This window comes from Anneissia japonica, unplaced genomic scaffold (genome assembly GCF_011630105.1).
Source record: "Anneissia japonica isolate Jap-2015-1 unplaced genomic scaffold, ASM1163010v1 scaffold5350_len443212_cov192, whole genome shotgun sequence".
In the NCBI taxonomy this organism is placed as follows: domain Eukaryota; kingdom Metazoa; phylum Echinodermata; class Crinoidea; order Comatulida; family Comatulidae; genus Anneissia; species Anneissia japonica.
The window spans coordinates 187,328-213,581 of NW_022717468.1; the positions used below are offsets into that span (position 1 = coordinate 187,328).

Genomic DNA, 26,254 nt, shown 5'->3' on the forward strand with positions numbered 1-26,254 from the left:
CATCAAGGTCCCTCAATGTGCTATACCATGGAGTAAAGAGTAGTTTTACTCCTTCGTTGAAATATATAGTATTTTGCAGCTGTGTGAAAATGATGAGACGGATTTAGAGAGGTGCCATTGTTGCCTATTATTTTTTTCATGGAAAAATAACCAAAATAGCATGCAAATACTAAATTCATATGATATTACATGTAGGCCCGGCTATATAAAATTCGTCCCCACTTTGTTAAAAAATTCTTAATCCGCCCAGCATCATTGGTGTAGACCAGGATGCGGGAGGGGAAGCAAATTAGTTCCACTATGTGCGTTAAAATACTAAATAAGTTATCAGCCTATGCCCTGGGTATAATGTTGTAAAAAGCCCAAGTTTGGCTGGTCTTTAAATCCTATCTAAGTTTATATCAACTTATGCATTATTCTATTGACTTGTATATGAATATCTATGAAAAAGATGTTAAGAACTCTAATAGACAAGATGCTCTATGCTCTATGTAAGATATTTTATGATTCATTATATCAACAAGACTTGTGATGTCGGCTTTCTTTAATTATTCAACTAATTCATTTGGTAGTAAATCATAGATGGAAGTTTTATTCTGATGCACGGGATATCTAGATTATTCTCTGTTGAGTGTTGAGTATAAAAAACAATTAAATATTATACATGAATTAATTTCTCTACGCTGTAGTTGGATAGAATTATAGTTTCTGAAAAGATAAAAAACCTAAACAAATTTGTTATTCAATACGAATATTGCTTTTACTGCAATTCAAATGAGCAGGGAATGGTGTATTTTGAAAGGTCAAAGTCTAATGATATACTTGGTTTTTGTAGTTTCTGTCTCAAGGTTCATTTACATTGAGTTTGCAAATACACATAAAATAATTAAGAGATTATTTAATGTGTATATCCCAACACTGTTAGAGATTGGTGTAAAGTCATTAAAGATTGGCATTAAATATACGTAGAGTAGCCACTAATTTTCTTTTTCTCTCAATACGTAACAAAATGCGTAATTTCAAAGAAATGTTATGTATAATAAGCGAAGGAATGACAAGTATTAAAGGAAGAGGATTTTTGCTTTGTTCATGAATAATGTATTTTTTTCTTTCTTCACATTTCCTTTTCTCACCCTAAAACTATCCTTTGGTAAAACATGATACAGTATTCATTCCCTTAAATTATGTAAGAATGTGAAAGAGGTTAACTATGAAAAATTTATTGGTATATTTTATGCTGATTGTAAAGGATGTTCACCAGGGAAGAATAACGAGGAGAATGATGGGACTATTTATGTGGCATCAGTGTCTACCTACAGTAGATGCCAAGGTTTTGAATTGTGTTTTGTTCAGTGTCTTGCAAGGCAGTGTATTTTGTTTCTTCATTCAAAAAATGTGTTGTTATCATAAGGCTAGACCTTTTTTATACCCTAATTGAGAGTTAAATAATACATTTTTCTGTATTCTTTTGCATAGACCCTGAAATTTGCTGATGTAGTAATCAATTTAACAGATTTTTGTATTAAAATGTCTGTAAATCAGCGTAAAAATCTTTTTTTTTGTCAATTTGTTTCTTGTTGGAAGTTTAATAACTTTTTAAATTCTTTTCAAAGAAATATTCAAAATTTTTATTGATTTTTTTGTTGTTTTTTCCATATTACTTTGGTATGCAGTACATCTTTAATTGATATAGGTTTGTAAGAAAGTTAATCATAGGTCATTTCTTAATTTAATTTAACATTGGCATTTTGTTACCACAGTCGTGCATTGTTGTCTGAAGGCAATTTCTGCAAATGGTGGGAGATACTACGTGTAGCTGTGGCTCTCATCTCAGCTTTCACCATCACGCTTCAAGCATGCTTCTTGCATACAGATGTTGCATTATGGGTTGTGAACTATGCACTGGACATTACTTGCTACGTGGACATGTGAGTTTAACTATACAAAAAAAATTATCATCCGTTAATGCGAAAAACTACTATTATATATAAACAAATATCATCTGTTAATTACCTAATCATGGAGGTATAAATATGATATACTACCGTAATTTTTATTCATTTGAAGATATATTAGACATACCGATACAAAACCAAATGAAACTATTCGATCATTTTTTAATTATATTATTTTAATTAATAAAAAAAATTTTTCCTAAAATTTTATTCTTCATCTTTCAGTAGAAAATTATCTTTTCTTTAAAAGAAATTCACATGTGGTTTTAAATGATGGTGAATTTTAATCCTATTTTTAGTTTATGTTAGAAATGCAAAGATACTTTACTTTGCCTACTTGTTTATTTTCTAGTCATTACTGTCGTTTCACCTTTCAAAAGTCCTACTTTTGCGGAGTTGACTACTCAATTTACAGCTTCTCCGTAATCCGATATTACAGTCTCCAAATTGGTGTTGGTGCTGCAACCATACACACCATAAAACTTGATGCTTCATTGCAAAAATATTGATTAAAACAATATAGTACTCAAAGATAAACAGAGAGGTGATGCAAATGTAGGCCTTTTAAGGCATGGCGTGAGGAATATTTTCAGTAGTGTGACCTGGATTAGACTTGAAATAAGTTTGCAGCATTCTTGCTTTTATTGAACAAATTATATTTTTTTTCTTAATAAGTATGTCATAAAATCAATAGTTAAACATTTTGAGCATGTATACTACAGTACAAATACACGAGGCTATAAAAATAGAATGATCTTAGAAATTGGTGGATTGGCAAAATTTTCTATTTACATTGAATTTTTTATTTTTCTACAGTTGCTGTAGTGTCATTAATGTGATATGCCCATATGGGTGTAATATGATATCATCATGCCCATATATGGGCACATCACGCACATTTGAGGCATGTCGCGGCGAAATGGTTAAGTTGTCGCACTGGCCAGTATTGAGTAAATGAGCTTTAAAATATGGAAGCTCAAAAAATAACCTAAAAATCCAAATTTGTTTTTTATTATAGATCAAAAGTTTAATATCTTTTTAATCATGTACCAAAGTTTTAGTTCTTTAAGTGGTCAACAAATTGTTTATTTAATGTTATTTTGATAGTTCATTCTATTAAACAATGTATGCACAAATAACTTTGGAAGGCAATTACTCAAAATCATGTTTATCATGACTCTAAGAGTACTGTACTTTCACTTTCCAATAACTCAGGCTTGAAATGTCCAATTTCAATGAATGACCCCTCATTTTAAAGATCACATACTTAGGTATCTGAAAATACCAATAACTTGAATTTCAATTTTTGCTACAACTTAGCTATTTGTCACATAATATTTGATAGTGTGGACTCAGCTTTAATTGCTCATCAAACATTTTTCCATCTTTCAAATATCAATGTAATGTGTGCAATAAAAGTGTTAATTTGGTACTGTTGATAGTATACTTTTCAATAATGTGTTCTTTTTAATACTGTAGGTATTTAAAGTTTCACATGGCTTTCAATAATTCAAACAATGTACAAGTAACGCATCCACTTTCGACGGCCAAACATTATTTAAGGTAAAAACAATTGCATATTGTCATTTTTTATTGATAAATATTCTGTATAATTGCTAGTTGTACAAATAACTCTTCATTGGCTCTGAACTAATGAAGTAAGACTTAGTAATACTCATGAGACACAGCGTTTTCAAGCAGTATGGAACTGAGGTATGACCAAAAAAAAAAATTGTACATCATTATGAATTAATCTCCACAAAAATAAATTTTTCATTTATTCTTGTGGAGACTAGAAGGTTGCATGTTTGATAAGCATGTCATTTGTAGATGTGAAAAAAAAGTAAAGAACAAAACATCAGGAAAAACACTGAGGTAATATGGTGTACTATCTTCTTACACACCTACAGTGTAATGTATACAGCATCTGATCTATTAAGTTTTGCCTCGTAGCTTAATTTAAATTGATTATTTTATCAAGCTTATGTGTGCTTATCATCTGTAAAATGTTCTAATTTCATGTTAGTATGTACAGAGCATTATGTATGTGTGTACTTTTGTACTGTATTGTGTACCATTATGAATCTTTAGAGCTGATTTAGTTTGGAAAAAAAATGTATTTAATGGTTAAAATATTTAATTAGTTTAGGCCTACGCAATTAAAAACTCATTTAAATGTTTGCAGTTCACAGCCCTATTCAACCCCAAAGCTAACAGCAACTGATACCACATTGGCTGTACTTAAATTTTACAGTCGAGTACTGACTTGAAAAATAGAACAATGGGAATTAAAAACTGGAGAGTATGCAATTCCCAATTAACAGTAATGTGTCTTGTATCATTGAATATCTTCTTGGCACCAAGTTTTGCCTATAATTTATACATGTTGACATTTTACTAAATTCTGTTTTTGTAGATATAGTATGGTTTTTGTAAGTATTTTATTGTGGTATTTCACTCTGTAAGATTGTTTTGATCGCACCTTCTAATAAGAAATGTTGTCACTAACAGTAATTGATATAAAAGTATAGATTTTTGCTAGAAAACATATTTTCTGAATTATAAATGAAAGTAATTTACAATATATTGGATGTTCATGTGGGTTATGTGAGACAGAGATCAAATATTTATAATAAATTATACAAATTTATATCACTATTTGTGTAGTAGCATATTCATGTCTTTATCAAACATACAAATTAGAAAATTTATATAGCTTTTAAGTAGGCCAGTGTGTACCAGTATGCATGTAATAAAATATAAGTAATAAACTTCTGCATTATTATGCATATCTGCCATTGCTGGATGTACAAGATGGATTGAAGTGAGTTCTTTAAAAAAAATGAAATATTTGCTATTCAAAGTATTATGGAACTTCAGGTTTCCCTCCAATTAATGACCACTCCAATTAAAGACCACTTTTATGTGTTCCCAATTCAACAAATGTCTTTTATCTTTATTATTCTAATTAGAGACCAAAGCTGCTAAAGACCACAGTCCCAGAAGTGGTCTTTAATTAGAGGGAGACCTGTAGTTAAGCAATAATGATAATATTGTTTAATAACAAACATTAAACAACATATATTTTTTTATTAGGACCAATTTTGTTATTGATCTGCTTGCTATTTTCCCCACCGAGCTCATTGCTTATGCAGTATTACGAAGCTTTATAGGTGAGTTTATACAAATTGAAATCTGTTTATTGTTGCATTGTAAGTAGGCAAGACTTATATTGTACCTTTATATTCAATAAACTGTGTATAAGAGACAGATGTATTTTCCTTCCTCTTTCCGAAATAAAATTTGTTAAACAAGATATAGTTTTTCCTGCTGTATGTTTAGGTTACAGTTGTGTTTATTTTATTTTCATAATTTATACTTCTTTCATAAGGTTTCTGATATTAAATAACAGATGTGAACATTGGAGGGGTTGGTGACAGTGGTGTATAAAAGAGGTGTGAGGGGGAGGGATGTCACTCCCTCAAAAATATAAAACCTTCTATCCCCCAGTCACCACCCTATTGAAAATGTCCAAAGCACAACCGATCATGCTCAAGTAATTAAAAATTACCTCATATCACCTTACTTTGCAATTTTTTTCCCCCCCTCACTTAATTATAGAGGGCCCCCCACTCCACTTCTGTGACCTCCTCCCATTTCAAGACTTCTAGATTCGCACGTTGGTGTTAAGGTTTAACTCCCAAGCTGTCGGCATTACTTTGTGTCCTTGCATAGTGCACTTTACAAATGTTTGTTTCTCTATTCAGTAATGGATACTGTTTGGGTAAAGCAATAATGTGTAGGTCTGTACAGTGCAATGTACTGTAATCCTACAAGACATGAAACACTCCCTAGAGAGCGGAGGATGTTGCGTGTTGCGAGTTTGTCAATGATAATTTAATGACCAGGCGTGATAATGTTTCAAGCACTTTGACACGGTCTTCTGATTATAAAAACCAAACATTATTATTAAAAATAATGTAGAAGTAATTAATGTTGGTGGTAATAACCATAAAAGGGTAAAAAATATAACTGATTGATTGATTTTCAATATTGATTGCTGTTTCTAAATCCATCATTTTTGTTACATGCCTTTTTAAAATTTATTAGAGGGAGATTCATTATTATTTTAGGAAAAACTTAAATCTAAAAAGTTTCTTTACCGTTTTCAGGTATCCATTTGGTACTATTAATGTGCCATTATGAATAAATTCATTAGATACAACATGAGAGATAAGATGGTGCACTATGTAAATACTTGTCATAATTAATGAATGTAGGGACCATCCATTATTTTCATCAAATTCACAAGACTACAAAAAACTATGCAAGGGACAGGTCAACTATTATTTCCAGAAGTCATGATACTCTCTACCTTAAGCTATGCTTTTTAATGTATTTTAATTTGAGAACTAGAAGTCAAATTTTAACACACCAATTTGTGATGAGAAGTATTGGACTGATAGAAGACAAAAAAAAAATCAATTTTGTACAAAGTGATCATGATGAGTATGAAGAATAAAAGATTGTGATCTAGAAAAGCAACCCTGGACAGAAGGAGCGCACTTAAAGCTACCCTGGATGGATGGATGTAGCGCACTTAATTTGATGCAAACCAGATACGCTTGTTGCTAGGCATGATATTGTCAGACGTAACTTACATTGATGTCGAAATACTACACTAGCTATGTTCATAATCATAATCTTCACAGCTTGTAATAATACATAGCTATGGTAGTAATATAAAGAGATGGTCTCTATACTTGGATAAAAATCTGTGAGAGTATATTTAATACCCCAGAGGCCAGGAGATTAGGCTCATACAAAGAGTTTCTTAGCCAAACCTTTAGAGTTGCACCCAATGCATTTACATTTACAAAAAGTGCATGACAAAGCCACAAACTATAGAGAATAGTTATTATTATTAAAAAACATGTAGCTTAACCATAATTATTGTTTTTAACATTCCATTAAAACACATTCATATGATTATTTTAAAATTGTTCTATATTTATATTGATTCAAATTGCTAAGAATGAGCAGAGAATACAATCGTAAAAAGATGCTCTTTGCATGACATAGATTTTACAATTGAGATTTATAAATTTCTATTTTATAGGTACATCATTCATATAATGATTTCTGTGAAAGTACTATTTGTCTTTATTGTTGTTTTTAGGAGACTCTGTGCATATATATGCCCTAGTTAGATTGAACCGCCTTCTACAGCTGTACAGAGTGGTATGTACCTTTATGTTTAATATAGTAACTGCACAATAAAATTATATATTATACAACAAAAATAGAATATATTAACATAACTGTTATTTATGAAGGTGTAATAAACAAAAGATAGTTTCCAAAAATATATCTTTTATATTAGTTTGATTCTAATTGTTTGCAACATCCCCTTTTAAATGTTATGGTAGGGGAGACTAAGCACAAGTATATTTTATATTTTTATGATTTCGAAATAACTTTTATTTCTGGATCTTGATGATTTAATTAATCAAATCAGAATTTGAATAAAAAAGAAAAAAAAACGAACAAGCTGTTAAGCCGACACTCGCTGCACTGTACGACAAATCCAACTCCGCACCATGTGAGTGTTAGACGACGTAATGCCGCCTGCTAGACGACGTAATGCCGCCTGCTAGACGACGTAATGCCGCCTGCTGATTGTCAGTAGGGAGCGTTTGATTGCACAATGGCAGTAGACAGTAGGATGTAGAATGTAATGACATCGAATGAATTCATCTGCGCATTCGAAAACGTTGAATTCTCATGGTCGCGTGGATTCTAGGATGCAATTTGGCCAAATCTACATTTTGCAGAGGACGTAGGACGGTCACGCATGAGTGAATCCGTTCTGGCGTTGCGTCATCCCGCAATTAGAATGTTCCCTATTGGCAGTCTCAACGGATCGTCATTAAAGTGATCTGTCTAATGCGCGTTGTTGTGTTGTGTTCTGCATAGAATCTCGTCGGCTAACGACTGTCGGGCAGAGTGGGTGTCCGGATTTATTATAATTAAACATGTATATATATTTTTCATTACTTTTTTGTACATGAAAAGACATATATATATATATATACTTATATATTTTATATTAATATTATTTACAGTAAGGTATTTTTAACTTTTTTTTAGTAGTTTTGTCCTATGACCAAGGAATAATAAACGCTCTTGGCTTTTGTTCATTGGTTCAATCTGTATTATAATTATCATTATTATTATCACTGTGTAGCCTCTGGCATTCAACTACCTAGAGTCCGGAGTGGAGCGTGAGACCGATTCAATCCGCAAGGTGAAATTCCTCTTCTACCTACTCATCTTCATACACTTACTAGCTTGTGCGTGGTACTTTAACGCATGCCCACCAATCACCACCAAGGAAGTTCCAGATGACCGCTTCAAAACCAACAGTCACTACTGCTACACGAATTCTTGGACAAACTATACAGCTTTAGATTTTGGTAAGTTTCACAATCTTAGTTCAGATATATTATTATGTGGGGCTGTCGCCTTTATTTTATAGTTACTATGGTAATTGTGTAACAAGATTTTATTTAACGCAATAAATCTAAAATATATAAATAGATATAATTGATGAACGAAGCAATATGAAACACAAAAAGAACGCTCGCTTATTCATCTTGTTTGTTTTTTTTATAGTATTATCGAGTATGATAATAAAAATATTCCCCGCTAAAATTATTGAGGTTTTATGGTTGCCTGTCTGCATATAAATTCAAATGTAGACATTTGTAGCTTTATTCTTCTAACTCTGTATTAACATTTTTTATATTATTGTTTTAATGCACATGTGGTTTGGTGAATGTATAACCTTTACATTGTAATGGTTGTTATTCACAAAATCTTTCAGTTTTAAAACAATACAATGATTAAATCATGATTAGTTATAATAATAATTTGTCAGTATTCAAAATCTTATAATGATGAAGCCTGTATGTTCTGCTCAATAATAATTGATAATGATACTGTCCTTTTCCATAATGTGATTGATAACAATTTACTTATATACAATATATTTAAATAAATTTTACATACAACAACCTATGCAGATACTTTTGTTGTTTTGAATTGTGATAATTTGTTTGGATACATTTAAACTGATTTAAGGAAAAACAGAGGGAACAAAAATACTTTGGTATCTAACAGTTAATTGTATTTCTTTGATTAAGAAAGGAACAGTATTATTTATTATTATATAACATATTTGATAAAATCTGCAAAGTTTTTAACAATTAATAGATGTAAATCTTGACCTTCAATAAACAATTCTATTGTATTTGCTGTTACATTAAATACTATGCTCAATTTATTTGAAGAATTTTGTTGAATATATAACAATAATAATAATAATAATAATAATAATAATAATAACAATAATAATAATAATACCAATAATAATAATAATAATAATAATAATAATAATAATAATGAATGAAATATATTTAAATCTTTAATATTATTTCAAACACTTCCTGCTTGCTGTCTTCTACATTTCATTTTTAAATTTTTTTCATGAAAGATTTTCCCTCTGAATTGAAGAATCATTATCTTTTTAATATAAGTTTATTTCTCAGACTCAGAAACTTATTTAATAACTACTCATAAAATATATGGCTATGTAATAATTCAATTTCATGTCCTTTCTGATATTTTGGAAGAGTAAAATCGATTTTTTTTAACATTTAAAGATTCTCTTGCTCTGACCTTGGAAAATCACATGATTAAGTATAATTTTGGTGATCCATCAGGTAGAATACACAATACACAAATTCAATTTGGGAGGTGGGCAATCAAATTGTACTTGGTACACATACATGTGCATCCAAAGCAAATGTAGAAACTTCTTTAAGGTTCAACCATCTTTCCTTTGAAAAATGAACCTATCCACAGTCATCCTAAGGATTAATACGATACAATATCAATGTTTCTTTACTGTGGAAAGCTCTTTCAATACAATTGACATACTTGTCTCCCAAGAAGTCCAGATTTGGTAAAAATATAAATTAAAGTACGAGAAAATGAAAGAAATGATAAAAGAGGTAAAAAAAACTATTAAAATATAATGCACAAATGAAATATAAAGGTTTAGAAAATCAACATGATCATAGATCTTCAGTATATAATATTCATGTTTATTAAAAAATAAATTCATAACCTGTTTCTTGGTGATTTTACATTATATTATATTGTATAAAATGATAATAAGCAGTTATACAATGATTTTTGAATATTACTGAATAATCGATACACAGACATGTAAAATTCAGTGGCGTCATGCTTCTGTCTATTTATATATTCATTTATTCATCCTACTCTATTGTGGATTATGCATAATATCATTAGATTACAATTCCCTCAAAATTACAGTAAGATATACCTGAAATCTGTCTAGGTAAACATACAGACCAAGTAAAATAAATCACGTGCAAATAATTTGCAACAGGCAATCTACACCATAGTTCCTGATTATGATGTAAATAAGATAAAAATCTCAAGTCATAACAGATTTCCAGAGTATGAATAATTTTTACAATTTTATTTTGTTGATCTATTAATCATTGTTTTTGGTTTTATATATTTTTGATTAACAGTTTATTTTGTAACATTTTAACTTACTTCATGATGAATTGAATGAAACTTGATTGTGCAGTTTGCTCTCGACACCTTTATTAGTTGTTCATTGATTGATTTAAATCTTTTGAATAATCACTTAATGAAATTAAATCTGGTGTTCACAACACTTCAGTTTATGTTGAGTGAAGGGTTTTGATAAACAAATTATTGCCTCATTGGTAAGTAATCATATTGACGTTTGAAGATTTTATCAATCATAATGAACTTTATAAAGATGGAAATAGATGAAAGTGTTTACAGCATCGTGTCTTCTGATTCTGTTTTGTAGGCTCAAAATCCATAGGCGTTCAGTATGTGATCAGTTTGTACTGGGCATCGGCCACTGGAGCTTCTGTTGGGTATGGAGATATTCACGCAAATAATGTGAATGAAGTAAGGCTTTATGTACTCTACTGTCAAATTTTATATAACAAAAAGAAGCTTAAATAGGGAGCTTTCTGTGCGACGACGGGACGCAATAACGAAATCACTCATGCGTGACCGTTCTTACCTGGTATCCTACATTCTCTGCATACGTAGATTTGACCAAATTGCATTCCAGAATCTACTCGACGAGGTGACCTTAACGTTCTCACTTGCGCAGCTGACTTTTAGTGACGTCATTATGTTCTACGTCCTACCGTCGTTGTGCAATTGAAAGCGCTCCCTAATATCATCATGATGACATCACATCATGATGACATCACATCATGAGATGGGCACATCATGACTACATATGGAGATACAGCAGTTTTTGTAAAAAAACAAAAATGATAGTTTGGAGAGCGCTTTAAGTGTGTTTCAAATTAATTTTTGATAATCTGAGTTTAAGAACTATTTTGGAAAAGTAAAAGGGCTTTTCTGTTCACTCCCAATACTGAATTTAATTGTTAAATAACTAAAACAAAATTATGTTACCTGATTATTGCTGAATTTATAATTAGTAGATTAAAAACGTATTCAACCACTTTTAAAAAAGATTTTTTAATGATAATAAATTTTCATAAAATTGGTTGCTCAGCCCTACCAGCTGAGCCAGGAGACCAACCTAGATAAATCTTTTGGTTTTCACCTTAAGATGCATTTTCATCCAGGTATTAAAGGAATCCCATGATATACAGTAAATATTTGATATTAAACTTAGTATGTAGAAACTGCTCCATCCATGATATAATGATGATAAAAAGATAAAAAATATATGTTTACCATCTTCATATAAGGCTTGTCATCCCAAAACCAGCATACTGTTGCCATTTTTTTAACTGAATAATTAGCATAAGAATGCGACAGTATTGTATATTTAGTACAGAGAGGCCATAACACTGTTAATCAGAACTTTGGCAATTAGTAAGTTGATATCAAATGACCGACCTATCACTTTAAAGCCTTTAATGTGCAGAATATGAATAAATTTCTCATTTTTGGCCATAATTGATGGTGTTAGCATGGATGTCGCATATATCACTGATAAACATGTTATCATACCAATTTTATTACCTTATGATTTATTTGCTGTATATGATCATAATTTTTTTGTATAATTAATCTCTTATTATACATTATTTTTTCTGTGTAAAGATGGTGCTTGCATTATTTTCAATGATCATGGGTATTGTGTTCTTTGGGTACATTATTGCTAGCGTAGCTGCTAGCTTGGCCAATGCTGACGCACAACGTGCCCGCTACCAAGAGAAACTAACAGCAGTCAAGCACTATCTGAAGGTAAGCTAGGTCATCCATTTTACAATAAAAGCCTTAAAGTTTTAAAAGTTGTGAGTGTGAGGTGTGCAATAGTGTGAATTTCAGTGTGTGTGTGTGTGTGTGTGTTTGCGTGGGTATTTGTGGATGTAAGTGTGGGGTGTAGGTTATAAGTATGGGTATGTGAGTATTGTATGTAATGAAGTGGGTGTATGAAAGGTGGAATCCAGAGGTGTCTGTGTTGATATCAGGTGTATATGGGGCTGTGGATTGGAGTGTGGATGAAGTTTGTGTATTGATTGCTAATATATATGTGAATTATTGGTGCACGGTTTTTGTGGGTGGGGAGTATTTGGTCCATGGGAGTTAATAATGTCTACATACAAATAATGAATATGTATATTATAATAATGAATATGTATATTATACCCTTTTAAAAAGGCCACAAAATTTATTGTTGTTGCCCCGCTCTGAAATAAATTGGACTCTTTACTAGTTTTTATTTTATTATTAGTTTAATTTCACATATTTAAAGTTAAAAATTTGCCTTTGGTTAATAAAAAACATGAAAATAAAACATTTTGTTATTTCATATCAAAATATTCACTGCCGAGATTGGCATTTGTCAATTTTTCAACATAACTCTTACTGGATTTCTAGAAATGTGAAAAGTTCATGTGTTACTTAATGTGTACAAATCTTTAAGTGGCATTTGAATTGTCAATTTCCTGTCAGGATCATCAATCTGATAAGAACCTGGAGCATAGAGTCATCACGTACTACAACTACTTGTGGCTTCGCACTAAGGGCGTTGACCCTGACTCGCTTTTTGATGGCTTGCCTCTTTCTCTTAAGGCAGATGTCACCCTGAATCTTTACCAGGAGATGATCAATAAGGTAGGCAGGCCAAGGAGAGGGGGATACCACAGGTTGCTTTTTTTTTTATATATATAATAATATTTATATAAAATAAGTTTAAGGGCAAATAGAAAAAATTGATAGATTTTAACTTTTTCCCAAAAAACAGACACAGACAAGCTTTTTTAAAAAAAGTCCAGAATTTTTCTTGATGCAGATGACTTTGCCATGGGAAGGCCAAATGGAAATTTTGGTACAATTATAGTGCGAATATTCACTTTCAACCATCCAACGTTCTCTGAACACATCCTCTGTGTCGAGAAAAATGCTGATATTGTATTTGAAATTAATTAGAAAAAAATTTGCAGTTTTTCTATCCGCTCTAAGTTGCGGTTATAAAGTGTCTTTTATTTTGGGACTACTATGTTAAAGGTAGGAGCTGCACACAATGATGGTGAACATTATTCTGTGCTGGGAATTCTCAATCATAGCAATGTCTGGTATTGTGGCTTACTTGAACTAATCAATCTCGTGCTGATCCGTCTAATAAGTTCATAGATGCGACATAGAATCCTCCACACCTAAGAATAATGTCATTAAAATAGAATAATTGATGTTAACTTCAATCACGTTCCCAAATGTGTAAGTGTAGTGTCAACTTGCAAATTAACCATAAAAATAATTTACTGTGTCTGAGCTAAACATCAGATCATTTTTTTTGGGTAATTTAGTCACTAATGACAGATTACTGTAGTCCCTGAGTGTCACAATCACATCCGCATGCATGCAAAAGGTCCTTAGTAAGACTAGGATATATGAACACTTATTAGAATGACTTTCGAATGTTAGAATTACCAATAAATCCCAGAATAATTATTATGTCCATTGTGAATTTATTTATTTTTTTTTTGGACAAATTTCATGAGTATTGCGTTCGGAAAAATAGCTTAAAAAGGTTAAAAAATAAAAAATCACAGTTGGTGGACCATGTACGTATACTACATTTTCTGTTGTAGGATGTTCATCTGATGTTGACCTTGATAATCAATTATATTGTAAATGATTTGGCTTTACTGTTGATAACGATTTCATCTCCTTGAACAATAATTATTCCACGCCAGTGCGCCTTCAGGTATCTTATTATGAATTACATTGTAGATGTGAAAGTTATTGAACAGAGTTCTTTTTGTAGAAAAGGTGGACAAAGCGAAGCAAGGCAATCAGTGTCAATATGTTGATTAATTTGTAGTGGTTGGTGAAACGTTTCGATTCACTAGGCTTTCAGTGTTGTGATAAGGGTTTCAAATCCGATTGTTCATTTCAATTATGTCTGACCGGGCTATTAAACACTCTCCACCAAGAAGTGTGTAAATGGGCACGTAATGATTCTGCGCCTGTATGTTGCATTGCTGCAGTAGTGAAATTATACTCCTCAAAAATTTTTTTAAAAATTCACAACATTTTAAAAAAATGTGAGAAAAATTACTTTATCACTTGGGGAGTGCAATTTCCAGACATCTTGAGGTGCCATAGAGTAGCTATGATAAAATTTGATGGTGGGGCTGGGATAGTGTAGACCCTCCATCTTCAAAAGTGCCATCATTGACCCCTCTATTTATAATTATAGATCCACCACTGTTATTGCTGTTTTTGCTATTATTACTATTATTTATTTTGCCAGGTACCACTGTTCCAAAACACAGAGGTTGGTTTTCAGAAGATGTTGTCAATGTGTATGCGACCAGTTCTGTTTCTCAGTGGTGAATATGTTGTCAAGAAATTTGACTTTGGAAAAGAAGTATGTAGAAAATAATATTTTTAAAAGGATATGAAAAGTGTTTTTAATACACGATAATCTTCTCTTATACCACTTTTTTTGTGTATTCAAAATTCATTTATAGAGGGTAACCCTTCCAACTGGACCAAGAAGGCCAGCTGATGTTCAGGGGCCCTCTATTATAAATTAAAAACACATCAGAAAAAAATGTACAAATACAATTCACTTTTTTCTATAAATTTTCTCTTCACTTTACTTATTCTAGCTTAAAAGAATATTGCTACGGTTTTCAAATTTAATTTATTATTTTATTTTTATCTATTTGATTGTAAGTAAAATTGAATCTTATCTTTTCATTAACATTACTATGCAATTTCATCATAATGGACATTATCAGTAGTAGGTTTCATTGTAAATATCATATCATCAGAATCGCTAAACTTTAATGTTATCATGTTTAATGGTATAATATTATTGTATCTTTATTGAATCAAACAGAACTCATAAAACATAAACATAAAACAGTTCATGGCAGTATATACTGTGTAGTTAGAATTATGAAAGTTTTAAAAATCATCCATAATAGAGTAAGCCTGTGTTCACATTGGATTAATTTTGGTCAACTAACCATATATTTGATGTTTTACCCTACCTGACATGTTATCGTACTGCATGCTCAATACGTTCCCAAATACTTGCAAAAAATCTCTTGCCAGTAATTCATTTGGGAATGGAACTCATGACCTCCAGATCACTAACCTTGTGTTTAACCTCTAGACCACTGTGCTTTGTGGCTAGTGTTCAATCCGATCTCCATGTAGTAGCGGTTAAAATCTTCCTGCGCACATGTTAATTTATGCATTACTGTACTTTTCTTAGGATGTATATACGATTATGCGCAAAAACTTACTATCTTAAATCCAACAGCGGATTTTATCAACGTAAAGTATACCCTTTGGGTCAAAATTATTCCAATGCAAACATGACTTATGAAATAACATTGCAAACATGAAATATTTTCGTAATGTATTTCTAGATGTTCTTTATACATCGTGGTATTGTGGAAGTGGTATCGGAGGATGGATCAACTGTCTTTGACACAATGGAATCAGGCAGGTTCTTTGGAGAAATAAGCTTGGTATTCAGTTGTGCACGAACAGCATCCATTAGGTAAATATTCTGTTAGCAATTACAGGAAACCAATCAATCAATCAACAGATATTTATAGAGTACTAACATTCTTAAAAATGTAACTAAACAAAATTTTAATCCCAAACTCCCTTTTTAAATATGCATTGTACTGGTCATCCTTATTACTGGAATTTAATTGTTTCTTACATAATATAAAATCTTCATAACTTTTCATAATCGGTAGATAATTTTAATATTCATTGTATATTTATAAAATAATGGACAATATTGTTGAATAGAAAATATAGATTTTTTCTTGTTAGGTAAACGATAGAAACAGTGCTAAGTTTTAGGAACAAATAATGTTATAATTGTATCAATCATGGCCCATCAACGAAAAGTTCCTTAGTTGTGTGAAAAAAATGTCTCCAGTGGGATTCAAACCCGCAACCTTTTGCTATGAAGACGAGTATCGTACCTTTAGACCATAGAGACTATAGGTATGAGCAGATCGAACCCCTCAAATTAGGTTAGCTAATATTATTTAGTATTATTTCTAAGCTGCTCATTTAATTTGTGTATATTTTTGTGTTGGATCGAAGATTTGTCATGTGTGATTGTTGGCAGTGGGTCTAATGAATGACTCATATCAAACATTGATGTTGCTAATGTTGTGTGCAAACCATACAATTGTATAAAGTATGTTGATGTAACATTAATTATTGAATGTAAAGTGAATGGTACTTCATTTGTTGTTGCAGAGCTCGGACAAATGTGGACATGTTTACACTACACAAAGATAACTTGGATGAGGCACTGACGCATTACCCATCCATCAAAGAGCAGATATACAAAGTAGCAGAAGAACGCATCAATGCTGTACGCAAACGCAGCAAGGCCAAGATTAGCCCGGTAATGCTCAAGTTGTACTATCATACAAATTTAAAACAATTTTTATTTAGGGTGTTTTCATAATATTTGTTGCAGGTGAACCAAGATGAATCAAATACTAACTATATATACACTCTAATTGGACACATGTTTCTGTAGCATTAAGTATATTGTATGCTTTCAACCTCTTTAAAAACAGATTTACTAGCAAATTTCTGAGGCTCACCAACAAATACTTCTGATCATATTCATTTTATGTAATTGTCTCAAATAAAATAATAATGTTATCCAGCAGTTTATCTCTTTTGAACACTATCGTGAGACACAGAATATTATTACTTTTGGTCATTGGATACATAATCATGCGCAGTGTGAAAACTCCTTCAGTCCCTGAGGATTATTCCTAGTCTTGCAGCTAATTCAACACTAAACCAATTCCTTTTTGAAGGCATTAACATCATACGAGGTATAAATATATACTCATTGGGTGGAGGGTGGCAAGATATAGATAAACTAAAACTTACTAAACAATTTGACCAAATAAAACTAAAATAGTGTAGACAGAGCTTTATATAAATATATTGAAAAAATTTCAAATATCTTATTTTCAAATATACTTAAATATTTGTTTGTGATTGTCTTTTAGCTAAAGGTACCTGAGGATAATAAAGCAAAGGAAGAGGCAAAAGAAGAAAAGAAAGATGCAAAGAAGGACAAACAGGCTAATGGCAAAGCAACTGCTGCAGGTATTATGGTTATTTCCAGAATATTGAACTGAACTTAAACAATTTAAAGATGAATGGTAGTAGTTATATAATAATAACAATAATCTTCATTTTTATCAATTAAAGTACTAGTCTTAGTCTTCTTTTAATTATCCATATTTTTTTCAATGTAATTATATTTTATTTTATAGTTTTTATTTCATGTTATATAAAATATATAATAGTAATACTATATATAAGAAATGTATGTGTTAAAAGTATGTACTAAAATATATAATATAAAAATGTATACTGTATTAAAAAGTGTTTTAAAATTAATGTATTAAAAGTGGATTTAATGTCATAAACTGTTAAAAAACAATAATCATACATGTTCATTTTGGCATACCCATTTGCTATTATTAAGCTTGCCACTCTAACTCTGCTCCCTGTGGCATTGCGTTCTTCATAGAATTTTGTGAGCCAACGACCATTGCCTGCAGTGAGTTGCCCAGCTTTAGTGACAAATGAATTTATTATTACCTTTAGGGCCTACGATACCAGAAGAGACTAGCATTGACATGGAGGATTCTCCGACAGCTACTGGAGGATGCTGTAGGAATCGCAACTATCTGCAATGGTTCCTCGATTCCAATCGCTTTGTTCTTAGCCCCAGCAGTATGTTTGTAGTTGTACTAAAGAGAGTGACGAGTTTCCTTGTATTCCTCACCACCTGGACAATCTTATATCAGGTAATTTTTTTGAAAGCTTATTTAAATACAGTATGTCCTCCAATTCAAGTCTTTTGGTCCAATCTCCACGTAGAAGGCAGCTTTATGTTAAAAGATTAACAGTTGTTATTTAGTTCTTTGAATAAGCGGTCTCAAAATAGGAGGTTTTTGAAATTACAGGGGTCTCAAATTGGAGGGTGCACTGTATATCAAATTTTCATTGAATATTTTACAATTATATTATTTTAAAAATAAATATAAATTTGTTTTAGCAAATGTTTAATACGTTTTATAGGATGTGGCAAAGTGAATATCTTTTAATGAGAGATTGTTAATTAACAAGTTATGAATTTTTATTATAAATTGGAGATTCATATTAAGTATTGGCTATCATACCATGATGAACAAAACAACGTAGACAAGTCTTCTGTAATTTTTTTTATAAGGAGTCATTTACAATGCATGTGCAATCTACATTCTCTTGAGGGAATTTCTGTGATGCTACATGTAATGTGACTACAGAATAATTTACCATGTTACTATAGAACCAATTTGTACACCTGGGGTATAATTCCTTTTGGACTCAACTTAGGTTCCCTACGGTGGAGGCTCGCAACTTCTGTAAGCTCTTTTTTTTAAAATGAAAAATCTTACAAGTTTATGAAACAGTGACACCATCAATATTAAACACAAAGAAATGAATTTAAATGTTTATGCTGTGAACATTTTACTTTAATTTACATTTGTAATGCCTTTATGTGAAAACAGATATTCTGTATGGGTGATAATCTACGCAGTGTAATAATATGTATAGTACATGAGTTATAGCTGTTTACCACAGTTCTTTCTTCACTATTGCTAATTGATAGTTCCTGGAATTAGCAGCATAATGGCATTTGCTGTATTTATAAATCAATCTTTATGTGGCTACATGGTCCTGCACACAATACATTTGTGTATAAGAATAAATAATAATTTTTGTAGATCAGACAAATATCAAGAACAATGCACAACATTTCACAGCTTCAAAGTTTTATTACTATGACAACTTAAATGCCAAATTTGCCTAACAATAAATTTCTGGTTAAAATTAGATTTAAGATTCCCTTGTAGTCTTTATACGACAGAAAATAACAATTCATATTTGGTACATTTTCGATTGCATAAAAAATGTGGACCTTTTCTTAAGCCTATAATACATTGATAGCATGCCATGTCCAAGATTGACAAGGATTTGTATCATCCTTCATTTTATGTACCTCAATTTAAACTAAACTCTGGTTCTCCCTATTAGTATAATATTCAATTATAGCTTTTGTGTGTTTGAAGTGCTCAACCTACTGTATACTAACCTTCAAGACCTTTTGAATTACTTAGGAAGAATTTTGGTCTCTTGTAACATCAAACCTCAGTGATTAATGATATTTTAAGTTTGATGAACTTGAAAAGTTTCAATAATAATCTTAATTTCAAATGTTTTAATAAGAACTTGCATCATTCTTTCTATTTAATGCATATTATATTTTATGGATTATTCTGTGTATTCTCAATGGAGCAAATGGCAAGGAAAAAACAGACCTTTGATTATCAAGCATCAAATCATTAACCCTATGGTACTAGAGATTTCCAGAATTCCAATCAAAATAATGTGAAAAATTAATGTTCTCACTTACTCATTGTCCTATTGACTTTTTTGTCATCCAATTTAACTTTTTATATTTTACTCTGATGCCTTTGCATTGAGTTGTTTAATTTGATGAATAAAGAATAAACTCCCCAAGGCGTTTATTTGAGAGGGGGTTGATTCCAAATGAGGATCTGAAGGGGGAATTTCTTCGAAGGGGTGTTTATTCAAAGTGGGACATTTATTTGAATAAATACGGTATTTTACAGTATTAAGGATGAAGATGGGATAGAATTTGATTAAGATGTAAGCTGGTGAGAGATGGTCATCAAATCATTGTGTTTTATTTCTTTCAGTAGTAATTAGGGTTGAAATTGTGTTTTTCTTTGTCATCTATAGGCTTGCTTCCAGGTGCCTAGCAACATCATTCTTGTTTTCAGCTATGTGTCTGAGGCTGTGTTTGTCTTCGAGGTAAGTTCTACCTCATTTATGTTCGTCAACGTTTGCATTCCTATCAACACATGCAACCTACAGCTACCTTCATAAGATAATATTGTCTTATATTTTAATACGTAATAAAATATGAATGATGACACTAATTTGTATTGTAATTGAATCTAAAAAAAATAGTCCGTGTTATAAGTTTATTGATTAAATGAAACCTATCATATTTCATAAAAATTCTATTATTTTTTCCTTTTGATATTTGGTAAACATACTAAAAATTCAATTACAAAAATAGATAAAATTTAAAGAAAATAAAAATAAATTATTTTTCACTATGAAGAAAAGTTATTTGATAGTAATGTAGATAGTAAAATTATAATTCTTACATGTCAGATACATTGTTAATTAAATGTGATAACAATGAAAAGAAGATATTAAAAATTAAAATGTTTCTATCATAATTAGATTTATGTCAAATTCCATGTGAGCTGTGCTAATGAATATGGAGACCTGGAAAGGGATTTTAACAAAGTCTACAAGTCGTACTTAAAGAAGAAAAGTGGCTTCACAATAGATGTCATAGCTGCACTACCGCTCGACATCCTTGCTCTGTGTGGCCGTGACGATGACCAGAAATTCTTAGCATTAACTATTCTACGACTGATCCATTTAGTACGTCTCTACAGACTGAGCGAGTTCTTCAAATCCTGGGAGACAGAGCTCAATATCAAGTGAGTTCTTTAATTACCTTGACTAATGTAATTATTTCAAGACCTAATAACCAATCAAGTCTTCTGTACTCATACTGTTGAGATTAATATTAACACATGATGGTGCTTAAACTATAATTATTATTATTGTTGCAGTTTTGCAATGATATAGGCTATGGGAATATTGTATAAAATATACAGGCCTACATACTTTTTCTATGAGGTAAATCTGTTTCTGTGTTGTGTATCTTTTTGCCACTTTCAGTTCACTTTATGACATTCTTTGTTTTTATTTTAAATATATTTTTAATGTCTCCCGAGGATATCAATATGTATCACATACTTAAATCAGTTAAATTTAATATGGCAAACCAAATTATTAGGTAAAAATATCACTTGAGATATAAGTGAGAAAAGGCAAATATATGATAATATCCATTACAATAAAAGTGTCATTGCTTGCATATAGTGTATCAATATCTGTCATATATCAATATAATACATTTTATAATATATTTGAATTAGAAGGTGAGAGATGTTATGTAAATAACAGTATGTTGTTGACTTTTTAATATATGGTCTGCCTTTTAATTCTCTAATTTTCAATCAAAATCTATAGCTAATATACAATTTTATTGTTCCAGTGTTTTCCATGTTCGTATGACCAAATTCTTTGTGATTTTGGTTATTGTCATCCACTTGTTTGCCAGCATCTGGTACCTACTGGCCTGTCCAAATAAGAAATGCAAGAAAGACTCATGGGCTGCGTACACTGAAGGTAAACATATCATTTAATACTTTTTTTGCCTTATTAAGAATGCCAAACAGACTTGATATGCTATTACATCATAGGACCTATTGGACTAAGTCAATGTTATTCTAATTTGAATACTTCAGTGTGATATAATTAACTTTAATGTATTATATTACAAGTGTAACAAAATGTTGTATTCTAGTATTTGTAGAAAGTGAGTTTTTATAGTTTGAGGTGAAGTAGTTAATTCTACTTTTCTGGATGTTGGATGATTTGGACTAACTCCCAACACGAAGTTAGTCCCTATCATCCAACAACGAGGGAAGTAGAATTCACTGGTTTACTAGAATAATACCATGTTGTATTTGTTTTACTATACGCCATTAAACAACCAACTGTTCATCTACATTAGCCATTTTGATCTGTGCGGTAAAATTACACAGTGTGCATATGGTTCACAAAGCCAGGGGTGTGATTTTGGGTAGTACTTCTCTCACCGCATCCATGTAAATGTGTCAAGCACTGGCAAATTTGCCGCTTTGTGTACCGAGTGAAATTTACCAATGAAATGTGATTACCTAATTAATATTCATGATGTATTGTAAACATTATTACCGCAATTATTGTTTTACTGTAATTGCATATATGATACCATTTGTTTTATTTACTTGTTTGTCAAATGCAATATTACTCTGGGTGATGACAAAATGTTTGGGATTTTACCTTTTAGACATCTGGTACAAAGATGCCTCAAAAAGGCCAGACTATTTGTATGAATTATATATATACTGTGACTGCATATACTGGTGTGTAGCAACTCTCACATCAACAGGCTATGGGGACATACATGCCTACAGCCCAGAAGAAATGGGTAGGTTGTCAGTCTCAAGTGTTGGGAGACTATAATGATGTTAAACATTGTTTTAACATAATATAATTATCTTGTTTAATTTTTAAAACAAATTCAGCTTATTTATTTTAATGATTTCCTATTCAGCATAGTTATAGTTCTAGAAAATTGATAATGCAGAATGGTACCTGCTTATATTCATAACATGAGACAAGATAGTATGCAATGATTAGTGTATCCATGGTTTGTCTGATAACCCTCAATTTCCTAAAATTGAATCTAATTTAACATGCAATGGACATTAAATTCTATCAGAACAGATTAATTTATATTATTGATATTATACCCAGTTTTTTTTATAATATGAAAAACATGGGTGAAATATTATTATAAAATTATCAGTCCATAAATAAAGAGAGCAATATCAAAATATAATATTTTTATTTTACAGTACTGCTCTTTTTTTTCTAATATCCCTTCATTAAAGAAAAGTATTTATTAATTATAAAATGAGGTATTTTAGAAATAGATAAATCTCACCTTCAGATTTTTAGCGCCTCAAGGTTGTAACAATGTGAGACGTTATATAAATCCAGAATTATTATTATTATTATTATTGTTATTATTATTTTTATTATAAAGCATTTTTTACATGAGTAAAAACAAATTGCCATTGTTGCTCCTTTGTAGTGTTTGCAAGCTTTGTGATGGTTGCTGGGCAAGTGTTATTTGGTTCTATTCTTGGTAATATTGCTTCTACCCTGGCCAATGCTGATTCTGGAAGAGTTAGCTACGAGGAGAAGCTCTATGCCATCAAAGTAAGCTCTTATTTTCTTTTTAAAAAGAGTATAAATTTTGGGTTAATGGTGTCAAAGTATGCGACAAAAAACAACGGCAGCAGAATGCATCCCTTGCACCACCTTGTCTCATTGCAAGTGTTTTTTAATCCAATTTTTTCCAAACTCGAATTAACGTCACTTAATGAGGTTTTATTTCAGTTGAGTGAAATTCATAGCAAGCATTTAATAACACTGGTGCCAGTATATAATAAAGCAAATAATTATTATTTATTTAACCAAGCTATACAAATTTAATATGGATATACCAGTATTAAAACAATGACAATAAAGTGAATACAGAAACAATATAAATGTAATCAAATACTGTATAAGCATACAAAAAACAACGGCATGCGAGATTATGTGAGCTGAAAATATTTTATTTTGGTGATGGTTTGATTCAGATTATAAACTTCAGACCATTTTTTAACGAAAATATTATCAAAAAAGTGTATTTGATTTAAAATTTAAAAATAAGGCATATCTTATGTAGAGAAAATAAGAATGGAATATTTAATGTCATGGTAATTCTGTTATTTTTTTCTGTTTTCTCAGAACCAAATGAAAGACCAAAAGTTGCCAAGTAAACTAAGGAACCGGGTCATCAGCTATTTTGATTATCTCTGGGCTCGACACAAGTAGGTTTTGTATACATAATTGAAAATTTAGTTTTATTTTTTTCCCCTTTACATTATCTATTTTGTTTTATTTTTTCCCCCTTTATATTATCTATTTTGTTTCAATAACCTGTAAGACCAAAAATCCTTTGTGTTGCCCCAGCACGACTTGCAAATCCCTATAAAAATCTAGGATTGGCTGTTTTGTTGCTAAGGTGGAGCCCACAAACATGTATAGTGTTTGAAATGGCCAATTTTCAAATTAAATTTAATACCCTTAACTATGGTATTTTTTCTTGGTGGTCACCATATTACCAAAATGTATGGGTTTTAACTCGTACCAAGTGATGGTTGGCAGTGTCTTTTAGTAGTACTAGGACAATAGGTAAAACAAAAATGAAATTACAACTTCAAACTCTTGACTTCCAACTTTCAGTGTGCAGATTTGTTTTCATTAGGAAGTTGTTATCATTGTCGCTGGCGTTTTCATCATTATTACTACTATCATTATTGTTATTATAATGTCGCTAAAATATTTCTAATTTTTATAGTGTTGGTAGTAATTATAAGATATAAAGAGATGACGATTTACATGTTGGTTGCATGTTATTTTAATTGCAGTGGCATTGATCAGTACACTCTGTTTCACGATACCCAGTTCTGTTTACAGACAGACATTGGTGTCAGCATCAATCAAGAATTATTAACAAAGGTAATATTTTAATTTTTAGAAAATTTGATTGATATTGAATTAATTGAATTACCTAGACAAAGGAGCATGCCATCCAGGCAGTATTGTCTTGAGTTTTTGTTTTTCTGTTATCTCATAGAACAATAAATTAGAGCTACCATAAATAAAAATTATATCTACTGTACATTGAATTTCATTAGCTGATTTTTATTTGAAATTCACAGCTGTTTTTCAAAAGATCAAAATTGTAACTGCAGGTAAAATTAATTGAATTGGAACAAACCCAGTCATTGTCTGTAAACAGACTTCAATAAATACACAAATGTAGGGAAAACAGACAATTTATAACAAGGTGAAATAATCTAGGCCAAGAAACACTCAAAATTTCGCAATACAGAATAGCAAATTTTAAAGGTTTATTCCATAGGTTTATTGTCAGCCTTCCAGTGTCACTGGAAAAGAAATCATATTAAAAAGGGTATATTAAATGAATATATAAATATTGCATTTCTATGATGGTTATCAGGAAACATTGTGCATTAATGTTACATTTTCCAGCCAGTATAAATTTGATTCTCAATAAAGTTTTAAATAAATTGCATTTTTCTGTATTTTTGTACAATTAATTAGACTGCAGTACTGTATTATCAATGTATTTAGGATTCCAGTTAAAACCATGTTGAATACTATGAATATTATCCTAACATAAGTTAAGTCGTTTTTAAGCGAGTATTATGTTTCTATTCAGGTTCAGATATTTGCAGAGGCCGAGGCTAGCTTCTTGAGGGCGCTGACTCTGATGCTGCGACCTGTCCTATTCATGCCTAATGATTTTATCGTCAGACAGGGTGATGTTGGTGATGAAATGTACTTCATCTACCGTGGAACAGTAAGTATAAAAGCCAAAGTAAACAGGCCTTCTACATACAAGCATAAAGCTATTTAATTTGACATTCTTTGTGAGACAATTCATTCTGAATTATTCTGAATAAACATTATGATTTTGTATGAGTGGAAAAAATAGACTCAGTAAGTAGAAGAATACAGGTGTGTGGTAGTATATGGTATTGTGGCCTTTAATATAGGTCTGCATGACAATAGCAGTACTGTGAGAGAGTACAGAGTGCAGAGAAAATTTGCACTTGGTGCATACCGATTTACATTCTTGGGTGGAGAGATGCAATGCAGATAAAGTGCCTGGTTTAGAAACACAAGTGAAAGGTATACATACAGTGAAGGATTGAAACCCCAAGCTCGATGTTGGGAACCAAACAGTTTTTTCTGCTGCGTCAAACTGTTTACTTTAATCCTAACATAAATTAAGTGGT

At 31.1% G+C, this 26,254-nt stretch overlaps 1 protein-coding gene across 2 annotated transcripts in view; it reads left to right on the plus strand.

Annotated features, from left to right (window-relative positions):
• LOC117110323 overlaps positions 1-26,254 on the plus strand; it is a 115,472-nt gene that overhangs the window by 88,161 nt on the left and 1,057 nt on the right. For both annotated transcript variants that reach the window (XM_033252992.1, XM_033252994.1), the window contains 21 exons: positions 1,761-1,928; positions 3,435-3,518; positions 5,052-5,128; positions 7,135-7,196; positions 8,203-8,431; positions 10,894-10,997; positions 12,183-12,326; positions 13,038-13,199; positions 14,842-14,958; positions 15,974-16,107; positions 16,830-16,980; positions 17,606-17,705; positions 18,213-18,415; positions 20,418-20,489; positions 20,931-21,196; positions 21,820-21,953; positions 22,660-22,800; positions 23,470-23,597; positions 24,174-24,256; positions 24,857-24,947; positions 25,675-25,815. In XM_033252992.1, coding sequence (XP_033108883.1) covers positions 1,761-1,928; positions 3,435-3,518; positions 5,052-5,128; positions 7,135-7,196; positions 8,203-8,431; positions 10,894-10,997; positions 12,183-12,326; positions 13,038-13,199; positions 14,842-14,958; positions 15,974-16,107; positions 16,830-16,980; positions 17,606-17,705; positions 18,213-18,415; positions 20,418-20,489; positions 20,931-21,196; positions 21,820-21,953; positions 22,660-22,800; positions 23,470-23,597; positions 24,174-24,256; positions 24,857-24,947; positions 25,675-25,815 — 2,791 coding nt within the window. The remainder of the gene's footprint in view (positions 1-1,760; positions 1,929-3,434; positions 3,519-5,051; positions 5,129-7,134; positions 7,197-8,202; positions 8,432-10,893; positions 10,998-12,182; positions 12,327-13,037; positions 13,200-14,841; positions 14,959-15,973; positions 16,108-16,829; positions 16,981-17,605; positions 17,706-18,212; positions 18,416-20,417; positions 20,490-20,930; positions 21,197-21,819; positions 21,954-22,659; positions 22,801-23,469; positions 23,598-24,173; positions 24,257-24,856; positions 24,948-25,674; positions 25,816-26,254) is intronic.